This window comes from Micropterus salmoides, unplaced genomic scaffold (assembly GCF_014851395.1).
Source record: "Micropterus salmoides isolate LMB-PRFRI ecotype aquatic unplaced genomic scaffold, ASM1485139v1 Ms_hic_scaffold_4, whole genome shotgun sequence".
NCBI classification, from domain to species: Eukaryota; Metazoa; Chordata; class Actinopteri; order Centrarchiformes; family Centrarchidae; genus Micropterus; species Micropterus salmoides.
Genome location: NW_024043372.1, coordinates 712,738 through 733,224, shown reverse-complemented (window position 1 = coordinate 733,224; position 20,487 = coordinate 712,738). Strand labels below are relative to the sequence as shown.

Sequence of the window (20,487 nt, the reverse complement as noted above, 5' to 3'; positions counted from 1 at the left end):
CCTGCGTCTCGTCCTTTCAGACGTCTTGTCCTCACCTGTGCCTCGTCCTCACCTGTGTCTTGTCCTCTAAGCCGTCTCGTCCTCTCAGCCCTCACCTGTGTCGCGTCCTCTCAGCTGTCTTGTCCATACCTGCATCACGTCCTCACAGCTGTCTTGTCTTCACCTGTGTCTCGTCCACTGAGCCGTCTTGTCCTCACAGCTGTCTTGTCTTCACCTGTGTCTCGTCCTCTAAGCCACCTCGTCCTCTCAGCCCTAACCTGTGTCTCGTCCTCTTAGCTGTCTTGTCCTCACCTGCGTCTCGTCCTCACAGCTGTCTTGTCCTTATCTGTGTCTTGTCCTCACAGCCGTCTCGTCCTCTCAGCCTTCTTGTCCTCACCTGCTTCTCATCCTGACAGCCATCTCGTCCTCTAAGCCCTCACCTGTGTCTCGTCCTCTCAGCTGTCTTGTCCTTATCTGTGTCTCGTCCTCTCAGCCGTCTTGTCCTCACCTGCGTCTCGTCCTCTCAGCCGTCTTGTCCTCACAGCCGTCTTGTCCTCACCTGTGTCTCGTCCTCACAGCCATCTCGTCCTCTAAGCCCTCACCTGTGTCTCGTCCTCTCAGCTGTCTTGTCCTTATCTGTGTCTCGTCCTCTCAGCCGTCTTGTCCTCACCTGCGTCTCGTCCTCTCAGCCGTCTTGTCCTCACCTGCGTCTTGTCCTCACAGCCGTCTTGTCCTCCCCTGCGTCTCGTCCTCACAGCCGTCTTGTCCTCCCCTGCGTCTCGTCCTCACAGCCTTCTTGTCCTCACCTGCGTCTCGTCCTCACAGCCGTCTTGTCCTCACTTGCTTCTCGTCCTGACAGCCATCTCGTCCTCTCAGCCCTCACCTGCGTCTCGTCCTCTCAGCTGTCTTGTCCTTATCTGTGTCTCGTCCTCACAGCCGTCTCATCCTCTGAGCCCTCATCTCTGTCTCGTCCTCACCTGCGTCTCGTCCTCTCAGCTGTCTCGTCCTCACCTGCGTCTCGTCCTCTCAGCCGTCTTGTCCTCCCCTGCGTCTCGTCCTCACAGCCGTCTTGTCCTCTCAGCCGTCTTGTCCTCACCTGCTTCATGTCCTCACAGCCATCTTGTCCTCACCTGCGTCTCGTCCTCTCAGCCGTCTTGTCCTCACCTGCATCTTGTCCTCTCAGCCGTCTTGTCCTCACCTGTGTCTCGTCCTCTCAGCTGTCTTGTCCTTATCTGTGTCTCGTCCTCACAGCCGTCTCATCCTCTGAGCCCTCATCTCTGTCTCGTCCTCACCTGCGTCTCGTCCTCTCAGCCGTCTTGTCCTCACCTGCGTCTCGTCCTCACAGCCGTCTTGTCCTCTCAGCCGTCTTGTCCTCACCTGCTTCATGTCCTCACAGCCATCTTGTCCTCACCTGCGTCTCGTCCTCTCAGCCGTCTTGTCCTCACCTGCGTCTCGTCCTCTCAGCCGTCTTGTCCTCACCTGCGTCTCGTCCTGACAGCCGTCTCGTCCTCTCAGCCCTCATCTCTGTCTCGTCCTCACCTGCGTCTCGTCCTCTCAGCCGTCTTGTCCTCACCTGCTTCATGTCCTCACAGCCATCTTGTCCTCACAGCCTTCTTGTCCTCACCTGCGTCTCGTCCTGACAGCCGTCTCTTCCTCTCAGCCCTCATCTCTGTCTCGTCCTCACAGCTGTCTTGTCCTCACCTGCTTCATGTCCTCACAGCCATCTTGTCCTCACCTGCGTCTCGTCCTCTCAGCCGTCTTGTCCTCACCTGCATCTTGTCCTCACAGCCGTCTCATCCTCTGAGCCCTCATCTCTGTCTCGTCCTCTCAGCTGTCTCGTCCTCACCTGCGTCTCGTCCTCACCTGCGTCTCGTCCTCTCAGCCGTCTTGTCCTCCCTTGCGTCTCGTCTTCTCAGCCGTCTTGTCCTCCCCTGCGTCTCGTCCTCACAGCCGTCTTGTCCTCACCTGCGTCTCATCCTCTCAGCCGTCTTGTCCTCTCAGCCGTCTTGTCCTCACCTGCTTCATGTCCTCACAGCCATCTTGTCCTCACCTGCGTCTCGTCCTCTCAGCCGTCTTGTCCTCACCTGCGTCTCGTCCTGACAGCCGTCTTGTCCTCACCTGCATCTTGTCCTCTCAGCCGTCTTGTCCTCACCTGCATCTCGTCCTGACAGCCGTCTCGTCCTCTCAGCCCTCATCTCTGTCTCGTCCTCACCTGCGTCTCGTCCTCTCAGCCGTCTTGTCCTCACCTGCTTCATGTCCTCACAGCCATCTTGTCCTCACCTGCATCTCGTCCTCTCAGCCGTCTTGTCCTCACAACCATCTTGTCCTCACATGCGTCTGGTCCTGACAGCCGTCTCGTCCTCTCAGCCCTCATCTCTGTCTCGTCCTCACAGCTGTCTTGTCCTCACCTGCTTCATGTCCTCACAGCCATCTTGTCCTCACCTGCGTCTCGTCCTCTCAGCCGTCTTGTCCTCACCTGCGTCTCGTCCTGACAGCCGTCTCGTCCTCTCAGCCCTCATCTCTGTCTCGTCCTCACAGCTGTCTTGTCCTCACCTGCTTCATGTCCTCACAGCCATCTTGTCCTCACCTGCGTCTCGTCCTCTCAGCTGTCTTGTCCTCACCTGCATCTTGTCCTCACAGCCGTCTCATCCTCTGAGCCCTCATCTCTGTCTCGTCCTCTCAGCTGTCTCGTCCTCTCAGCTGTCTCGTCCTCACCTGCGTCTCGTCCTCACCTGCGTCTCGTCCTCTCAGCCGTCTTGTCCTCCCCTGCGTCTCGTCCTCACAGCCGTCTTGTCCTCACCTGCGTCTCGTCCTCTCAGCCGTCTTGTCCTCTCAGCCGTCTTGTCCTCACCTGCTTCATGTCCTCACAGCCATCTTGTCCTCACCTGCGTCTCGTCCTCTCAGCCGTCTTGTCCTCACCTGCGTCTCGTCCTGACAGCCGTCTTGTCCTCACCTGCGTCTCGTCCTCACAGCCGTCTTGTCCTCTCAGCCGTCTTGTCCTCACCTGCTTCATGTCCTCACAGCCATCTTGTCCTCACCTGCGTCTCGTCCTCTCAGCCGTCTTGTCCTCACCTGCGTCTCGTCCTGACAGCCGTCTCATCCTCACCTGCATCTTGTCCTCTCAGCCGTCTTGTCCTCACCTGCGTCTCGTCCTGACAGCCGTCTCGTCCTCTCAGCCCTCATCTCTGTCTCGTCCTCACCTGCGTCTCGTCCTCTCAGCCGTCTTGTCCTCACCTGCTTCATGTCCTCACAGCCATCTTGTCCTCACCTGCATCTCGTCCTCTCAGCCGTCTTGTCCTCACAACCATCTTGTCCTCACAGCCGTCTGGTCCTGACAGCCGTCTCGTCCTCTCAGCCCTCATCTCTGTCTCGTCCTCACAGCTGTCTTGTCCTCACCTGCTTCATGTCCTCACAGCCATCTTGTCCTCACCTGCGTCTCGTCCTCTCAGCCGTCTTGTCCTCACCTGCATCTTGTCCTGACAGCCGTCTCGTCCTCTCAGCCCTCATCTCTGTCTCGTCCTCACAGCTGTCTTGTCCTCACCTGCTTCATGTCCTCTCAGCCATCTTGTCCTCACCTGCGTCTCGTCCTCTCAGCTGTCTTGTCCTCACCTGCATCTTGTCCTGACAGCCGTCTCGTCCTCTCAGCCCTCATCTCTGTCTCGTCCTCACAGCTGTCTTGTCCTCACCTGCATCTTGTCCTCACAGCCGTCTCATCCTCTGAGCCCTCATCTCTGTCTCGTCCTCTCAGCTGTCTCGTCCTCACCTGCGTCTCGTCCTCACCTGCGTCTCGTCCTCTCAGCCGTCTTGTCCTCCCTTGCGTCTCGTCTTCTCAGCCGTCTTGTCCTCCCCTGCGTCTCGTCCTCACAGCCGTCTTGTCCTCACCTGCGTCTCGTCCTCTCAGCCGTCTTGTCCTCTCAGCCATCTTGTCCTCACCTGCTTCATGTCCTCACAGCCATCTTGTCCTCACCTGCATCTCGTCCTCTCAGCCGTCTTGTCCTCACCTGCGTCTTGTCCTGACAGCCGTCTCATCCTCACCTGCATCTCGTCCTCTCAGCTGTCTTGTCCTTATCTGTGTCTCGTCCTCACAGCCGTCTCATCCTCTGAGCCCTCATCTCTGTCTCTTCCTCACAGCCGTCTCATCCTCTCAGCCGTCTTGTCCTCACCTGCTTCATGTCCTCTCAGCCGTCTTGTCCTCACCTGTGTCTCGTCCTCTCAGCTGTCTTGTCCTTATCTGTGTCTCGTCCTCACAGCCGTCTCATCCTCTGAGCCCTCATCTCTGTCTCGTCCTCACCTGCGTCTCGTCCTCTCAGCCGTCTTGTCCTCCCCTGCGTCTCGTCCTCACAGCCGTCTTGTCCTCTCAGCCGTCTTGTCCTCACCTGCTTCATGTCCTCACAGCCATCTTGTCCTCACCTGCATCTTGTCCTCACCTGCATCTTGTCCTCTCAGCCGTCTTGTCCTCACCTGCATCTTGTCCTCTCAGCCGTCTTGTCCTCACCTGCGTCTCGTCCTGACAGCCGTCTCGTCCTCTCAGCCCTCATCTCTGTCTCGTCCTCACCTGCGTCTCGTCCTCTCAGCCGTCTTGTCCTCACCTGCTTCATGTCCTCACAGCCATCTTGTCCTCACCTGCATCTCGTCCTCTCAGCCGTCTTGTCCTCACAGCCTTCTTGTCCTCACCTGCGTCTCGTCCTGACAGCCGTCTCGTCCTCTCAGCCCTCATCTCTGTCTCGTCCTCACAGCTGTCTTGTCCTCACCTGCTTCATGTCCTCACAGCCATCTTGTCCTCACCTGCGTCTCGTCCTCTCAGCTGTCTTGTCCTCACCTGCATCTTGTCCTCACAGCCGTCTCATCCTCTGAGCCCTCATCTCTGTCTCGTCCTCTCAGCTGTCTCGTCCTCTCAGCTGTCTCGTCCTCACCTGCGTCTCGTCCTCACCTGCGTCTCGTCCTCTCAGCCGTCTTGTCCTCCCCTGCGTCTCGTCCTCACAGCCATCTTGTCCTCACCTGCGTCTCGTCCTCTCAGCCGTCTTGTCCTCTCAGCCGTCTTGTCCTCACCTGCTTCATGTCCTCACAGCCATCTTGTCCTCACCTGCGTCTCGTCCTCTCAGCCGTCTTGTCCTCACCTGCTTCATGTCCTCTCAGCCGTCTCATCCTCACCTGCATCTTGTCCTCTCAGCCGTCTTGTCCTCACCTGCGTCTCGTCCTGACAGCCGTCTCGTCCTCTCAGCCCTCATCTCTGTCTCGTCCTCACCTGCGTCTCGACCTCTCAGCCTTCTTGTCCTCACAGCCGTCTTGTCCTCACATGCGTCTGGTCCTGACAGCCGTCTCGTCCTCTCAGCCCTCATCTCTGTCTCGTCCTCACAGCTGTCTTGTCCTCACCTGCTTCATGTCCTCACAGCCATCTTGTCCTCACCTGCGTCTCGTCCTCACAGCCGTCTTGTCCTCACCTGCATCTTGTCCTGACAGCCGTCTCGTCCTCTCAGCCCTCATCTCTGTCTCGTCCTCACAGCTGTCTTGTCCTCACCTGCTTCATGTCCTCACAGCCATCTTGTCCTCACCTGCGTCTCGTCCTCTCAGCCGTCTTGTCCTCACCTGCATCTTGTCCTGACAGCAGTCTCGTCCTCTCAGCCCTCATCTCTGTCTCGTCCTCACAGCTGTCTTGTCCTCACCTGCATCTTGTCCTCACAGCCGTCTCATCCTCTGAGCCCTCATCTCTGTCTCGTCCTCTCAGCTGTCTCGTCCTCTCAGCTGTCTCGTCCTCACCTGCGTCTCGTCCTCACCTGCGTCTCATCCTCTCAGCCTCTTGTCCTCCCTTGCGTCTCGTCTTCTCAGCCGTCTTGTCCTCCCCTGCGTCTCGTCCTCACAGCCGTCTTGTCCTCACCTGCGTCTCGTCCTCTCAGCCGTCTCGTCCTCTCAGCCGTCTTGTCCTCACCTGCTTCATGTCCTCACAGCCATCTTGTCCTCACCTGCGTCTCGTCCTCTCAGCCTTCTTGTCCTCACCTGCGTCTTGTCCTGACAGCCGTCTCATCCTCACCTGCATCTTGTCCTCTCAGCCGTCTTGTCCTCACCTGCGTCTCGTCCTGACAGCCGTCTCGTCCTCTCAGCCCTCATCTCTGTCTCGTCCTCACAGCTGTCTTGTCCTCACCTGCTTCATGTCCTCACAGCCATCTTGTCCTCACCTGCGTCTCGTCCTCTCAGCCGTCTTGTCCTCACCTGCGTCTCGTCCTCACAGCCGTCTCATCCTCTGAGCCCTCATCTCTGTCTCGTCCTCACCTGCATCTTGTCCTCTCAGCCGTCTTGTCCTCACCTGCGTCTCGTCCTCACAGCCGTCTTGTCCTCTCAGCCGTCTTGTCCTCACCTGCTTCATGTCCTCACAGCCATCTTGTCCTCACCTGCGTCTCGTCCTCACAGCCGTCTTGTCCTCACCTGCATCTTGTCCTCTCAGCCGTCTTGTCCTCACCTGCATCTCGTCCTGACAGCCGTCTCGTCCTCTCAGCCCTCATCTCTGTCTCGTCCTCACAGCTGTCTTGTCCTCACCTGCATCTTGTCCTCACAGCCGTCTCATCCTCTGAGCCCTCATCTCTGTCTCGTCCTCTCAGCTGTCTCGTCCTCTCAGCTGTCTCGTCCTCACCTCCGTCTCGTCCTCACCTGCGTCTCGTCCTCTCAGCCGTCTTGTCCTCACCTGCTTCTCGTCCTCTCAGCCGTCTTGTCCTCACCTGCATCTCGTCCTCTCAGCCGTCTTGTCCTCACCTGCGTCTCATCCTCTCAGCCGTCTTGTCCTCTCAGCCGTCTTGTCCTCACCTGCTTCATGTCCTCACAGCCATCTTGTCCTCACCTGCGTCTCGTCCTCTCAGCCGTCTTGTCCTCACCTGCGTCTCGTCCTGACAGCCGTCTCATCCTCACCTGCATCTTGTCCTCTCAGCCGTCTTGTCCTCACCTGCGTCTCGTCCTCACAGCCGTCTTGTCCTCTCAGCCCTCATCTCTGTCTCGTCCTCACCTGCGTCTCGTCCTCTCAGCCGTCTTGTCCTCACCTGCTTCATGTCCTCTCAGCCGTCTTGTCCTCACCTGCATCTCGTCCTCTCAGCCGTCTTGTCCTCACAGCCATCTTGTCCTCACATGCGTCTGGTCCTGACAGCCGTCTCGTCCTCTCAGCCCTCATCTCTGTCTCGTCCTCACAGCTGTCTTGTCCTCACCTGCTTCATGTCCTCACAGCCATCTTGTCCTCACCTGCGTCTCGTCCTCTCAGCCGTCTTGTCCTCACCTGCATCTTGTCCTGACAGCCGTCTCGTCCTCTCAGCCCTCATCTCTGTCTCGTCCTCACAGCTGTCTTGTCCTCACCTGCTTCATGTCCTCACAGCCATCTTGTCCTCACCTGCGTCTCGTCCTCTCAGCCGTCTTGTCCTCACCTGCATCTTGTCCTGACAGCAGTCTCGTCCTCTCAGCCCTCATCTCTGTCTCGTCCTCACAGCTGTCTTGTCCTCACCTGCTTCATGTCCTCACAGCTGTCTTGTCCTCACATCTTAGCAGTGAGAGACAGAAAAAGTCTTCGCTCACTCCAGCATCATTCTGAGGAGACAGCCAGAACGCATGAAGAGCATCTCATCTGTCAATTTGACCATCTGTTTCTATCAGATTTCACAAACTAATGACGTAAAAGTTTGACAGTTTCAAACTACCTGAAGACTGACGAGTCCCACACAGAGACAAACGCAACTAATAATAATAACAGATTTTGATCATTACTGAAGCAACTAAACGGACGTGAGTGAGAAATAAAGACTGTGTTAAATAAGGACAGTTTTACTACTACCAGATTTACTAACACCCTGAATAGAAAGGACTAAATTGCGTGTGCATTCTAAAATATTGCACGTGTAATTGTAGTACCAGTTATGGGTGATCAACTAAGAATTATTGTGTAGATGACAACAGGAGCAAACACAACGGAGGTGACAGTATTTAAATGAGGGTGTTGCGTGTTTTAATGGTTTCCGCCATGGAGAGTCAGAGGGAAAGCAGCCACTGCGTAAAAACCTTAGTTTGTTTCAATCAGTGGAACTTGTCTGTACCTGCCCGTCCTGCCTGAGACTGCACTAAGTACTTGGGACAGCACACCTGGAAAGCTGCTTTGGGAAACCCCAGCAGTAACAGCTACAGTTTGCTGGAATGACCCAGACGCGAGGAAATGGCAGCAGATTGTGCTCCATCCAATCCAGAGGGAACGACCACCGACCGTCCGCAGCGTGCCCGGTCGCTCTGCGACCTCCTGTCCCTGACCCTATACGCCCCAACGCCCCATTCCCTCTCCGGTATCTACAACGGGTTGTGTCGCTATTACGACAGGCGCGCTGTGAACAGTTGATCGTTCCCTCGGGCTGGATGAATTTTAGGCGTGATGCACCGCTGCAGCTGGGGGTTCTCCGCAGCGCCACGCAACTTTCTAAATTCTTCCATCTCACGGAGAAAATAAGTCAGGTCGAAGCGTTAACACAACAGTATGGCTAAAGCTTCAAGGAAAATACAAAAAAAAACCCAATGCAATTCCTATAGTTCATTGAATAGATAAATTTTAATACATTGCATATAGAATAATATTATCTGATATTGTGAATTTCTCTACCTGTGTCTCCTCCAATGATAACAGCAGCCACCTCTGCAGCACTTGGCGGTTTGCACCTTCCTTTCAAACGTATCAAATACAGATGCTGCGCAATAAAATTGAAACGCCCCAAACTGCATATTTGGCAGAAGTAAAAGTAGTAAATGAACAACAGGTGCTATCTTGCAATTTTGTAAGACATCATTCTGCATGCACACCATTAGTAGATCAGCTTACAGGTTAATTTGCTGGTGATATCATGTTTGTACACATTTTTACTCACGCAAACCTTTAGTAAATCAGGCCCATGATGCGCTAAATGGAGCTTTAAACACCTTTGCCGAATAAGTTCTGACGTAGCGAACATTTAACTCGCATGACTGATCAGCTGTTTCTTCGTCTTTGTCTCCGGACAGCGTGAAACACGGCCGATACTGTCTGACATGGAACAATTACAACTTGCCCAGTTAAAACACATTGCTGAGAACCTCTCTCCGTTTCCCTCAGCTCCTCGGCCCTCAGGTCCATGCGACTGGTTTCGTTTCCTGTTTGCAAACTCTTGTTTATTACAGCCATGCGGAACGTCCACTTCTGACAAAACTATACTTTACGTAGCAGAGTTTTATCGCTCCAAACTGGCTGATGGAAACACACCTAATTTACATTTGTTATTTTATCGCTACATTTCAAAAGTTCGCTTAAAATTTGCTTGACAATTAGCTGGAAACAAGGCTACTGATCCTTAAACCAAGTCTCAACCCACAAGAATATGGAGAGCCGTTTTTTAACCCACACAGTCAGAAGATTTCCAGCTTTTCCCTGAGTGACAGCAGTTAGAATATTTAGGGTTTTAAACTGATGTCACAGTGAGTATTAGAAAAGTGGAGTACAGGATTTCCCCTTTGTTTTGATATTTTATGGTGCAAACTATTCATAAAGAAATAACTGGAGAATTAAGTGATAAATAAAAGAATCATTAGTTGCAAACAAACACCATGTCCAATATCCTGCGAAACCTGATTTCTCTCAAAGACAGAGAAATACTCAGAACATGCAGAGACAGCTGTAGAAAGCAGAATGGCTGATGAATAGATGTCTGTTTAAATAAATAAATGCTGTCAAAGAGAGAGAGAGAGAGAGAGAGAGAGAGAGAGAGAGAGAGACAGTGTTAACTAAAGAAGGAAAAAAGAAATGGTGCAGGAAATATTGAGAAACTAAAGGAGGAGCAGAGAGGATGAAAGAAAAATGTGTAATGAGAGACAGGCGGGCAGAGAGAGTAACATTCATTCAGTCATTCTCCACTGCACTTTATTTTGAAATGCAGAGAAATATGGTTTGATTTATCCACAGAAACACACCGAGGACGTGAGCAGCCAGCAGTGTTCAAAATAAAGCCCGAACCATCATTCTTATTCAAAGCCACACACACAAACACACACTTCACATCGGGCTGCAGCAGACGTGCAACACACCAGTTCACTTCTGGAGACAGAAAAGCAGAAAGCAAACGCGTCCGAAGCCGCCGGCGTTATCAACACAATCAGACTGTTCTCCCACACGCCGTGTGTCGTTTTCCACATATTTGCTTGCAGCGAGCATCGTGAAACGTCGTCCGCATGTGTGGGACAGAGCGGGCTGTCAGTTACTGTGAGACGCAAAAACCTGATATAAATAAAAATGTTCGGGGGGGGGGGGTCAGCTATTCAGATCACGTTCAGCTGACGGACAGAACCCAGCTGCTGCGATTTACATTTAAGACGCAAAGGGTCCAAAGTCCAGCTCGGCCTAATTGATTGAACCAATCATGGTAAGACCAGGTGATTTAGGCCGCGACTTATTACCTGAGTTAATTAAAGAGAGGGAGAGAGAGTCTTTCAGGGTGAGTGGAGAGAGAGCGAGAAAGAGAGGAAAAGGGGGGGTGTAAGCTGCCAAAGGGGGAGAAATGTAGGTATGAAAGGTATGAAATAATAAAGATAAAAACAAAGAGGGGAGGGGGAGGCAATTAAAAGGCTGAGGTAAGTCTGTTCTGTCTCAGTGACGGAGACTCAGCTGCTAAACACTGATTCATACCTGCAGGACGCCTCTTCATTGCTTCACTGTGAAGATCCACAGACCAGAGCATTTCTTTGGGACCTCATTGTCATGTGTCGATTAAAACAGCTGGCTGCTGCTTAAACTGGGAATGAATAACCAGGTAACTGCTCAGTAGGTCTGACATTACTGATAATTAATCACACCCTGAATTTAGAAGGCAGGTGATGTTCTGAGGATTTATATTTAGTTGTTTCACACAGTGTCTGTTGCCCGTGCCTATAAAGCCTCTTAAATCGGATAGAAATCCATGTGTTGAATCACACTGTGCTCCGTTACAGTTACGTTAGAACATACGACAGCGAGCAGCCGTGAACGATGACGCCTTTGTGTTTCCTTCGGTGACACACAGCGAGTGAATCATCTGTGATGTGGGAGCAAAGACACACCTGCACAGATGCTGTAGCTCGCTTCCTTTGCTCCTGTTGTGTCCAATCGCTGTATTAACATGAAGCAGTATCTCAGATCTCTGGGGGGGACCCAGATGTGCAGAGAGGTGCCTCTCTATGTGGTTACTGCATAATATAACCTGCTGCCTATATTCTAACATGCCCCTGTGCTGAACACGCAGAGGATGCAGGAGTTCTTCTTCTCATGAAGCCTCAGTTCAGCTTGAAACGTCTAAGTCCTGCAGAGCGTTTAGAGCATTCAGAAGAGAGAATAATGAGTATTATTATCCTGACATTCGTCAAATTACAAAGACCACAACTGAGGGGGGCGGGGGGTTGAAAAGACAGATGTAGGATCAGAGAGAAAGTCAAGGTCAGAAAGGACGGAGAGAGCGAGACAGGCGTTTGACCCGGGCAAACACAGCCTATGATCTGAATCAGAATTAAAGGAATGACGGACAAGTGTGAAAGTTGTCCTTTCAATCAACACTAACCTTTCACCGGCTGGAGCGCCGACCTCAGAGGGAGGGAGGGAGGGAGGGAGAGGCTGTTGTGAGATGCTTCCCGTCTGTCCTGCACAATCTGTGGATTTTCTTTTTAGTGAAAAGGTTTTAAAAACAAAAAAGGGAGATTGGATGTTGGTTAAGAAGAAACACCATTATACACCATTGGATTTTCAGAAAAAGAAATTCTATAAATGCTCCTGGATGTCAGAGTGCAGCACCTGCTCATGTTTCTCCTGCTGTAGAGCAACATGATGTGGTAACACTCCTCCACCACCGAGTCCAAACACCTTCAGAATAAAAAGAGTGAAGCAACATGTAACTGCAGAAACACATGCTGTCTTAGGTGGAAAGAGTAATAAAATGCTGTGAAGTATCAGAATTACTGATCCAACAATTACCAGATAATCTTCCTGAGTACATTCACATAAATGCAGCTGAAACTGAAGCTCACATAAAACCAGCAGCAGCTGGATGCAAACTAACGGCTGCGTCTGTGAAGTTTTTCCCCTCACTACGATTTTTGGGTATAATATATAATAAATGTTTTGCAAATCATGTCTACACACTAAGAAGCCACTGCCGGCAACCGGCTAACTTAGCTTAGCATAAAGACTGGAAACCGGGGGCTAGCCTGGCTGCGTCCAGCTACAGCAGCTGTACAGCACACTGACTAACAGGCGTCTGCATTTCACATGGGGTGATGAGCCAGACTACATCCTGTCTGGGACCAGAAAGTTCTTGGTGGACTGCTCAGAGCCATGAGTCGGTGCTGGTTGGCGGGCGCCTCCTCCTGCTTGTGATCGCTGCTGGTGGTCAAAATCTCCGCAGGGAAAAGTGGGGGAGGAAACCAGGGAGAGGGGCAGGATCAGAGAGACCTGATTAACTGCTACTCTTCAGCTCCACGGTGCGCTCAGGATCTGTGTGGAGAAGATAAACGCTGTCTTTGCACAGAACTTCTTCCTGTCACCTGTTCGTTGTAGTCAGTTTGGAGTGCATTCACTTCTGTGGTTGCCGTATTTGCTAATATGAACAGCTGAGCAAATAAAGAGGAGCCGGAGCCGCTCCCTGGTGACTGAGGAGGTTCACTTGAAGCCTCCTCAACTCCAAGGAGTGTTTTTATAAAAAGAAAATTGTTCACTCTACACATGTTGGCGAGTTTATCCAAAGTGCCACGTTCATCTTATTTTTTTTCAGTTACATTTAAAGCAAACAACACAATTGGTGTTTGTTTAATATGAGCTGTGATTAGTTCCTGATCCCTCGGCTCACAGCAGCAGATGTGACCTGCAACAGCACAGCTGCAGAACGAGGAACAGAGCAGCGCTTACTGGATTTCTGCAGGCAGAACGAACCTCGAGTGCTTTAAAGACTTAAACCCGTCTGTTGCTCTCAAATTCAAATTAACTTTATTAGCATGAATGTATAGCAACAATATTGCCAAAGCTACATATAAAGAACATAAAGACAATTAATTTCATACATTTCATTAGAGAAGAAAATAAAACATCAAAAGTTGTGTTTATGTGTGCTAATAATAATAATAAATAATAACGATAAAAAATATATTAGAAAATTTAAATAATACAACAGTAAGTGTGTTAAAAAAATAAAGAATAAAAGAATAAATAAAAATATATAAAAAATTTAAATAAACTAAGTAAATGACGTGTGTGTCTCTCTCTCTCAGGACCTGGCAGCCTTGGTAGCCAACGGCACAGTGACCAGCAAGCCTCCGGTCACCTTACGACTGGTCATCCCGGCCAGCCAGTGCGGCTCCCTCATCGGCAAGGGCGGCTCCAAGATCAAGGAGATCAGAGAGGTGAGCGTCTGCTGAGAGAATCCAGTTTCACAGGACGTATAAAACCGTCCCGTACATCCTCACAGGTTTACGGCTCATCACTAATGTCAGACATGCAGGACATGATCGTCCATCCGGCAGACAGGAAGCATCATAAACCACCGCTGATGAGCTCCCATATTTAGTTTTATATTATATTTAGCTACCAACTAACGGATATCTGAAGAAGTCAGATTTTAAGTGAATACGTTTCTGATGAATTTAACCATCTCAAGGATTTGATGTGGCGAGGGGAGGACTGCAGGATACTCGCTAACTAGCTCTTTAAATTCCCTTTGACTGGCTGTCTAAACGCAGCTCCATCCATCGTGTCTGTTAATACGCGGTCTGACCTTTTGAATTATGAACTAAACCACAAATGTTCTTCCAGCCCCGAATCCCTGTCAGGCCTCTCTTCCTCCTCCTCCTCTTTATACACACTCTTCGTTGTTTCCTGCAGCTTTCTGCATCTGACTGCATGTTTTCTGCTCAGCTGGACTCACATCATAGAGAATAACTGCTGTGTTTGTGTGTGCAGACGACAGGTGCCCAGGTGCAGGTGGCAGGTGACCTCCTCCCCAACTCCACAGAGAGAGAGGTGACGATATCAGGGAGCCAGGACGCCATCATCCAATGCGTGAAACTCATCTGCACTGTGATCCTAGAGGTGTGTATCCACGAGGAGGACGGAGTGTGTGTGTGTGTCATGTAGCCTCGTCTTCATATCATCTTCATCGCGTCAGGCTCGCAGAAAAATGTACTTGTTACGACACTACAGACAGACATCTGCACATATGGGGAGCTGTTTGAACATCCATTCCTTAACACATAATAGACGCAATTTAAAAGCTACTAGTAACCATTTTCATTTTACTGGTATCTATTATTTAGATAATGGTGCATATTTTTACATTGCTGCTAACTGTTATTACTACACTGAACAAAATTATAAAGGCAATCCTTTTGTTTTTGCCCCCATTCATCCTGAGCTGAACTCAAAGATCTGAGACTTTCTCTATGTGCACAAAAGGCCTGTTTCTCTCAAATATTGTTCACAAATCTGTCAAAATCTGTGTTAGTGAGCACTTCTCCTTTGCCGAGATAATCCATCCACCTCACAGGTGAGGCATATCAAGATGCTGATCAGACAGCATGGGTATTGCACAGGTGTGCCTTAGGCAGGCCACAACAAAAGGCCTTAGGGCGGCCACAACAAAAGGCCTTAGGCCGGCCACAATAAAAGGCCTTAGGGCGGCCACAACAAAAGGCCTTAGGGCGGCCACAATATCAAAACGTTAGAGCCAACAAAAAACATTTACTAGTAAGAATGAAAATAATATGCTAGCGTTTCAAAACATCGCCGTTTTGAAATGGCATGTTATTAAAGTCGTGAAACGTTGCATTTTGGTTCAGTTTAGGCAACAAAACTACTTGGTTAATGTTCGTAAAAGATCCTGGTTTGGGTTAAAATAACTACGTAGGTCAGTTAACACTTAAGTGACTTAACTAACTTAAATAAAAATATTTAATGTTGAATTTTTGTTTCACATGGACACGAACCCTGGTCTCCCCGTTCAAAGTCTGGGTTCTGGCCCTCGCTCCCTCCCTCCCTCCCTCCATCCATCCCTCCCAACCACCTCCTTACTCAGTCTTTTCTCTTCAAACATCATACACCTGCCTTTACCGTCACAAACTGACACTACAGGGCTCCCCCGCCCCCACTGCACTGAACTATGACGCTATAGGGATCCCCAGTGCGTTACAAACTGACGCCGATGGGTCTTGACCATGTGTCCCTATGTGACGAGTCGACAGGCACAATTCAGGGACATAAACACAAGGCTCACTCAGTGTTCGTCTCCCTGATGCATTTTTTATGATGATGAAGACACTTTTCAATGATGCAACCTGATGCTAACTTAGACACAGCTGCAGGGGCGACTGATTCATGGAGGACGTCTACCCGTCTGCTCTCTGAGAGGACGTCTACCCGTCTGCGAGGTTGTTTACCCGTCTGCTCTCTGAGAGGACGTCTACCCGTCTGCGAGGCCGTCTACCCGTCTGCTCTCTGACAGGACGTCTACCCGTCTGCGAGGTCGTTTACCCGTCTGCAAGGTCGTTTACCCGTCTGCTCTCTGAGATGACGTCTACCCGTCTGCGAGGTCATTTACCCGTCTGCTCTCTGACAGGACGTCTACCCGTCTGCGAGGCCGTCTACCCGTCTGCTCTCTGACAGGACGTCTACCCGTCTGCGAGGTCGTTTACCCGTCTGCTCTCTGACAGGACGTCTACCCGTCTGCGAGGTCGTTTACCCGTCTGCTCTCTGAGAAGACGTCTACCCGTCTGCTCTCTGTGAGGACGTCTACCCGTCTGGGAGGACGTCTACCCGTCTGCTCTCTGACAGGACGTCTACACGTCTGCAAGGTCGTTTACCCGTCTGCTCTCTGAGAAGACGTCTACCCGTCTGCTCTCTGTGAGGACGTCTACCCGTCTGCGAGGACGTCTACCCGTCTGCTCTCTGTGAGGACGTCTACCCGTCTGCGAGGCCGTCTACCCGTCTGCTCTCAGAGAGGACGTCTACCCGTCTGCGAGGCCGTCTACCCGTCTGCTCTCTGAGAAGACGTCTACCCGTCTGCTCTCTGTGAGGACGTCTACCCGTCTGCGAGGACGTCTACCCGTCTGCTCTCTGAGAGGACGTCTACCCGTCTGCGAGGTTGTCTACCTGTCTGCTCTCTGAGAGGACGTCTACCTGTCTGCTCTCTGACAAGACGTCTACCCGTCTACGAGGTCGTTTACCCGTCTGCTCTCTGAGAGGACGTCTACCTGTCTGCTCTCTGACAGGACGTCTACCCGTCTGCGAGGCCGTCTACCCGCCTGCTCTCTGAGAGGACATCTACCCGTCTGCGAGGCCGTCTACCCATCTGCTCTCTGAGAGGACGTCTACCCGTCTGCGAGGTCGTTTACCCGTCTGCTCTCTGAGAGGACGTCTACCTGTCTGCGAGGTCGTCTACCTGTCTGCTCTCTGTGAGGATGTCTACCCGTCTGCGAGGTCGTCTACCTGTCTGCTCTCTGAGAGGACGTCTACCCGTCTGCGAGGTCGTCTACCCGTCTGCTCTCTGAGAGGACGTCTACCCGTCTGCGAGGTCGTCTACCTGTCTGCTCTCTGAGAGGACGTCTACCCGTCTGCGAGGCCATCTACCCGCCTGCTCTCTGAGAGGACGTCTACCCGTCTGCGAGGCCGTCTACCCATCTGCTCTCTGAGAGGACGTCTACCCGTCTGCGAGGTCGTTTACCCGTCTGCTCTCTGAGAGGACGTCTACCTGTCTGCTCTCTGTGAGGACGGTGAAAGTGTAATTTCTGATTGAGTTCTAATGAATCCGAGGCAGCAGTTGTTGAGGTGAGCTCCGTCCAGGTGCAGCAGCAGCAGGAAGAGGCTGGGCAGCTCGTTGTTATTCTCAGCACCTCGATGAGGGAAGAGAAAGGAAAGAAAGCAAAATGCTGACCTGAGCTAAACTCCTTCTCTTTCATGTGCTGTTTACTCTGTGCCATCGCTCTGCTCACACTTCCTCTTTGATCTCAAATAAGAAATCTTTTGATCTACTCCCTTCTCCTCCCCTCGCTGCGTTCCACCCAGTGCATGCTGGGACAGGAATTACTCTGTGACTGACTGAGGTCCACATGCTGGTGGACTCATCCTGCCTCTCACTTCCTGGTAGTTTTAGATGAATCCAGTTTCTCTCAGCTGACGATCAATATCAATATCAATTTTATTTATATAGCACATATATAAATAAAACATATATATATATGTTATATATATAACAACCAAGGTTGGCCAAGGTGCTTCACAGGTTAAATACAACAACAAGACACTACTCACACAGTAAAAGTACAGCAATAAAACATTATAATATACAGTATACGATATATAGTGATATTAAAATTGCCAGGAATAATAACAGACTTAACTTAACTTCGAAGGAAATGCCAAAGAAAAGAGGTGTTTTTAACAGTGATTTAAAACGTTCGAGAGTCGGGGCGGTTCTGATGTGGACTGGCAGGTTGTTCCACAGGTTAGGGGCAGCTACACTAAAGGCTGGATCGCCTCTGGTTTTAAGTCTGCTTCTGGGTCCATCCAGGAGGAGGAGACTGGTGGATCTCATTACTCTAGCTGCAGTATGAACGTGAATAAGCTCTGTTAAGTATAATGGAACCAATCCATTAAGGCATTTAAAAGTTAAAAGTAAGATTTTAAAATCAATCCTGTAATGAACAGGAAGCCAGAGGAGGGAGCGCAACACAGGTGTGATGTGGTCCCTCTTCTTCTTTCCTGTCAGGAGACGGGCAGCAGCGTTTTGGACTAACTGCAGGCGCTGAATCGATGACTTGTCTAAGCCCATAAATAAGGAGTTGCAATAGTCAAGGCGGGAAGTTATGAAGGCATTAATCACCCTCTCCAAATCTTTAGGAGGGAGATAGGCCTTAACCTTGGCTATAGTTCTCAACTGGAAAAAGCAGGATCTAACAGTGGCGGATATCTGTTTATCAAATTTAAACGCACTATCCAATACAACACCAAGACTCCTCACAGTTTAGCGGCTGTTTGAAGTTAAAGAGAATCTACATCAAGCAGTTCAGGGTGTCCAAACACTATGATCTCTGTCTTGTCTCCGTTTAGGTTGAGGAAATTTAGGTTCATCCACGTTTTGATGTCCTTCATACAGTCAAGCATGGGCTGCAGTGAGCCCTTTGCTTTTACATTCAGGGGCAAATCAATTTGAATATCGTCTGCAAAACAGTGTAAAGAGACCTCGTACATCTCAAAAATGGAGGCCAGGGGCAGCATATACAAAGAAAATAAGATGCGGCCTAAGACAGAACCTTGAGGGACACCGCAGGTAAATGGGGCCGTTTCAGAGGAATAATCACCGAGGTGGAAGGAGAAGCTCCTATCGGTTAGATAGGATTGAAACCACCTAAGTGCAGTACCTTTGATTCCCACACAATTTTCCAACCGTGACAAGAGGATTGAGTGGTCAACAGTGTCAAAGGCATCAGTGAGGTCTAAGAGCACTAGGACGGCAGAGACTCCTGAGTCAACAGTTAAAATCAAGTCAGTAAAAACTCTTAAAAGCGCCGTTTCAGTGCTGTGACGGGGTTTGAAGCCAGACTGGAACTTTTCATAAACATTATTATTAATTAAAAATGTTTGCAGCTGGGTAAAAACTACTTTCTCCAGGACTTTACATAAGAAACAGAGGGGTTTTTTAACAGGGCTGTACAACAGCGTGTTTCAAGGCGGACGGAACATAACCAGAGACAAGACAGGTATTTATCAATGACAAAATACATGGTCCAACGGTATCAGACTTCTCTAATCAGACGAGAGGGAATGCTGTCTGAGGGACAATTTGTGGGCCGCAGATAATGGACCACCTCAGATAGGGAGGAGATTGATATGGGCTCAAACTGATCTACGACCGCAAGGCGCATAGGAGGAGCAGAAGGATCATGGTCACAGGATGTGGTTACAGAAGATCGAAGAGCAAAAATCTTCTCAACAAAGACACACAGAGGTGTGTAAAAGGAGATTTGACCAAAGAACGTGGGACTGTAATCGTAAATAAGACAGGGAAATGATCCGAAATACATACGTTACATGAACACACAAGCCATGAGACAGCACAAGGTCTAATGTGTGTCCCTTTTCATGTGTTGGGCCAGACACCGACTGAGTGAGATTAAAAGAATTAAGAAGATTTAAGAAGTCTTTAACCATAGGTTTGCTTTCACAGCATACATGTAAATTAAAGTCACCACAAATTATAAAATGGTCGTAGTTTAACCTGACACCTGCTATACAATCAGCAAACTCTTGCATAAAATCTTTGTTGAATTTCGGTGTATGATACACAACTGCACACAGCGTCGGAGGAGAGGCGTTTAATTCAAATAGCTGCAGCTCAAAGCTAGAATATGTGGCAGATGCAGACAGCCGACACTGGAAGGTGGATTTAAACACAGTGGCAAGTCCTCCACCTTTGCCAGTGGTCCAAGGAGAGCTAAAAAATGTACAGTTTGGAGGGAGAAGCTCAGAAAAGGAAGCAGACTCACCAACATGAAGCCAAGTCTCGGTCAGCAGCATAAAGTCCAGTTTATGGGATGTAAAAAAATCATTCAGCACAAAAGTTTTGTTGGCCAGTGATCTGACATTAATCAGGGCCATACGAAGAGTTAAATCCAAACTGTTCGAAGCTCGAAGTTTCCTCACCGACGGGTTTCCCTGCCCGGTGTCGGCCCACAGGGCACCGTGTGTCAGGCCGGTGAGGAAGGTGGATCAGCGTCGGAGGAACAGCACCTGAACCAGACGCTGTCACCAAGGCAGCAGAGGCTTCACCCATCGACAGATGCTGTGAAGCCAAGTCGGCAAGAAGGAAGCCCACAACAGGCAATGACACAACAGCAGTCGGGCTGGGGAAGACGGGTCGAATCCATCGCAGGCACGGGACCTCCGAGCACCAGCAGCCCCCACCGTAGAGGAGACGAGGATGAGGCACATCCGAGGACCTCAGCTAAGCCTTGGGGCGAACAAGCACTCCGGCACTTTCCGCGTCTCCTGTGGCGCTTTTTCCGGGGAAGATCACACGGGACACAGCGCAGATAGTCTGGGATGTTGGACAACCATGGGGGGAGGCCTCCAGCCTGTTCTCCCAAACCATCTCTAGACAGCCCCAAAGCCTCACTGGACGCTCGGATGTCAAACAAAGTTTGGCGATCATAAACGAGAAGGCGAGTTACATCCCGGCAGCAAAAACACAGAAATAAAGCAGCAGCAAACAAAAGGCAGACGGCTTGCCTTATACACTGGCGCCATCTGATTACGTCGGTACAACCAAAGCATTTTAGTTCTGCATGTTGACTAAACGTGAGAAACAGCTTCTCCTTCAGGATGCTCTCAGGTCACTTTGTCCAGTAAGCAGACCAGGACATTCAGCGCCCTGTTTCTGTGTGTCATAATTAGGAGGATCTATGGACAAAAAACACAATCTAAGATCCATAACTCTCTGTTTCTTTTTCCTTCTCAATCCTTCT

At 50.5% G+C, this 20,487-nt stretch overlaps 1 protein-coding gene across 2 annotated transcripts in view; it reads left to right on the top strand.

Moving 5' to 3' along the window:
- Positions 1–20,487, top strand: part of LOC119886743 (poly(rC)-binding protein 4-like) — a 165,538-nt gene that overhangs the window by 102,899 nt on the left and 42,152 nt on the right. For both annotated transcript variants that reach the window (XM_038697678.1, XM_038697679.1), the window contains exons 7-8: positions 13,246–13,377; positions 13,934–14,062. In XM_038697678.1, the coding sequence (XP_038553606.1) occupies positions 13,246–13,377; positions 13,934–14,062 (261 nt within the window). The remainder of the gene's footprint in view (positions 1–13,245; positions 13,378–13,933; positions 14,063–20,487) is intronic.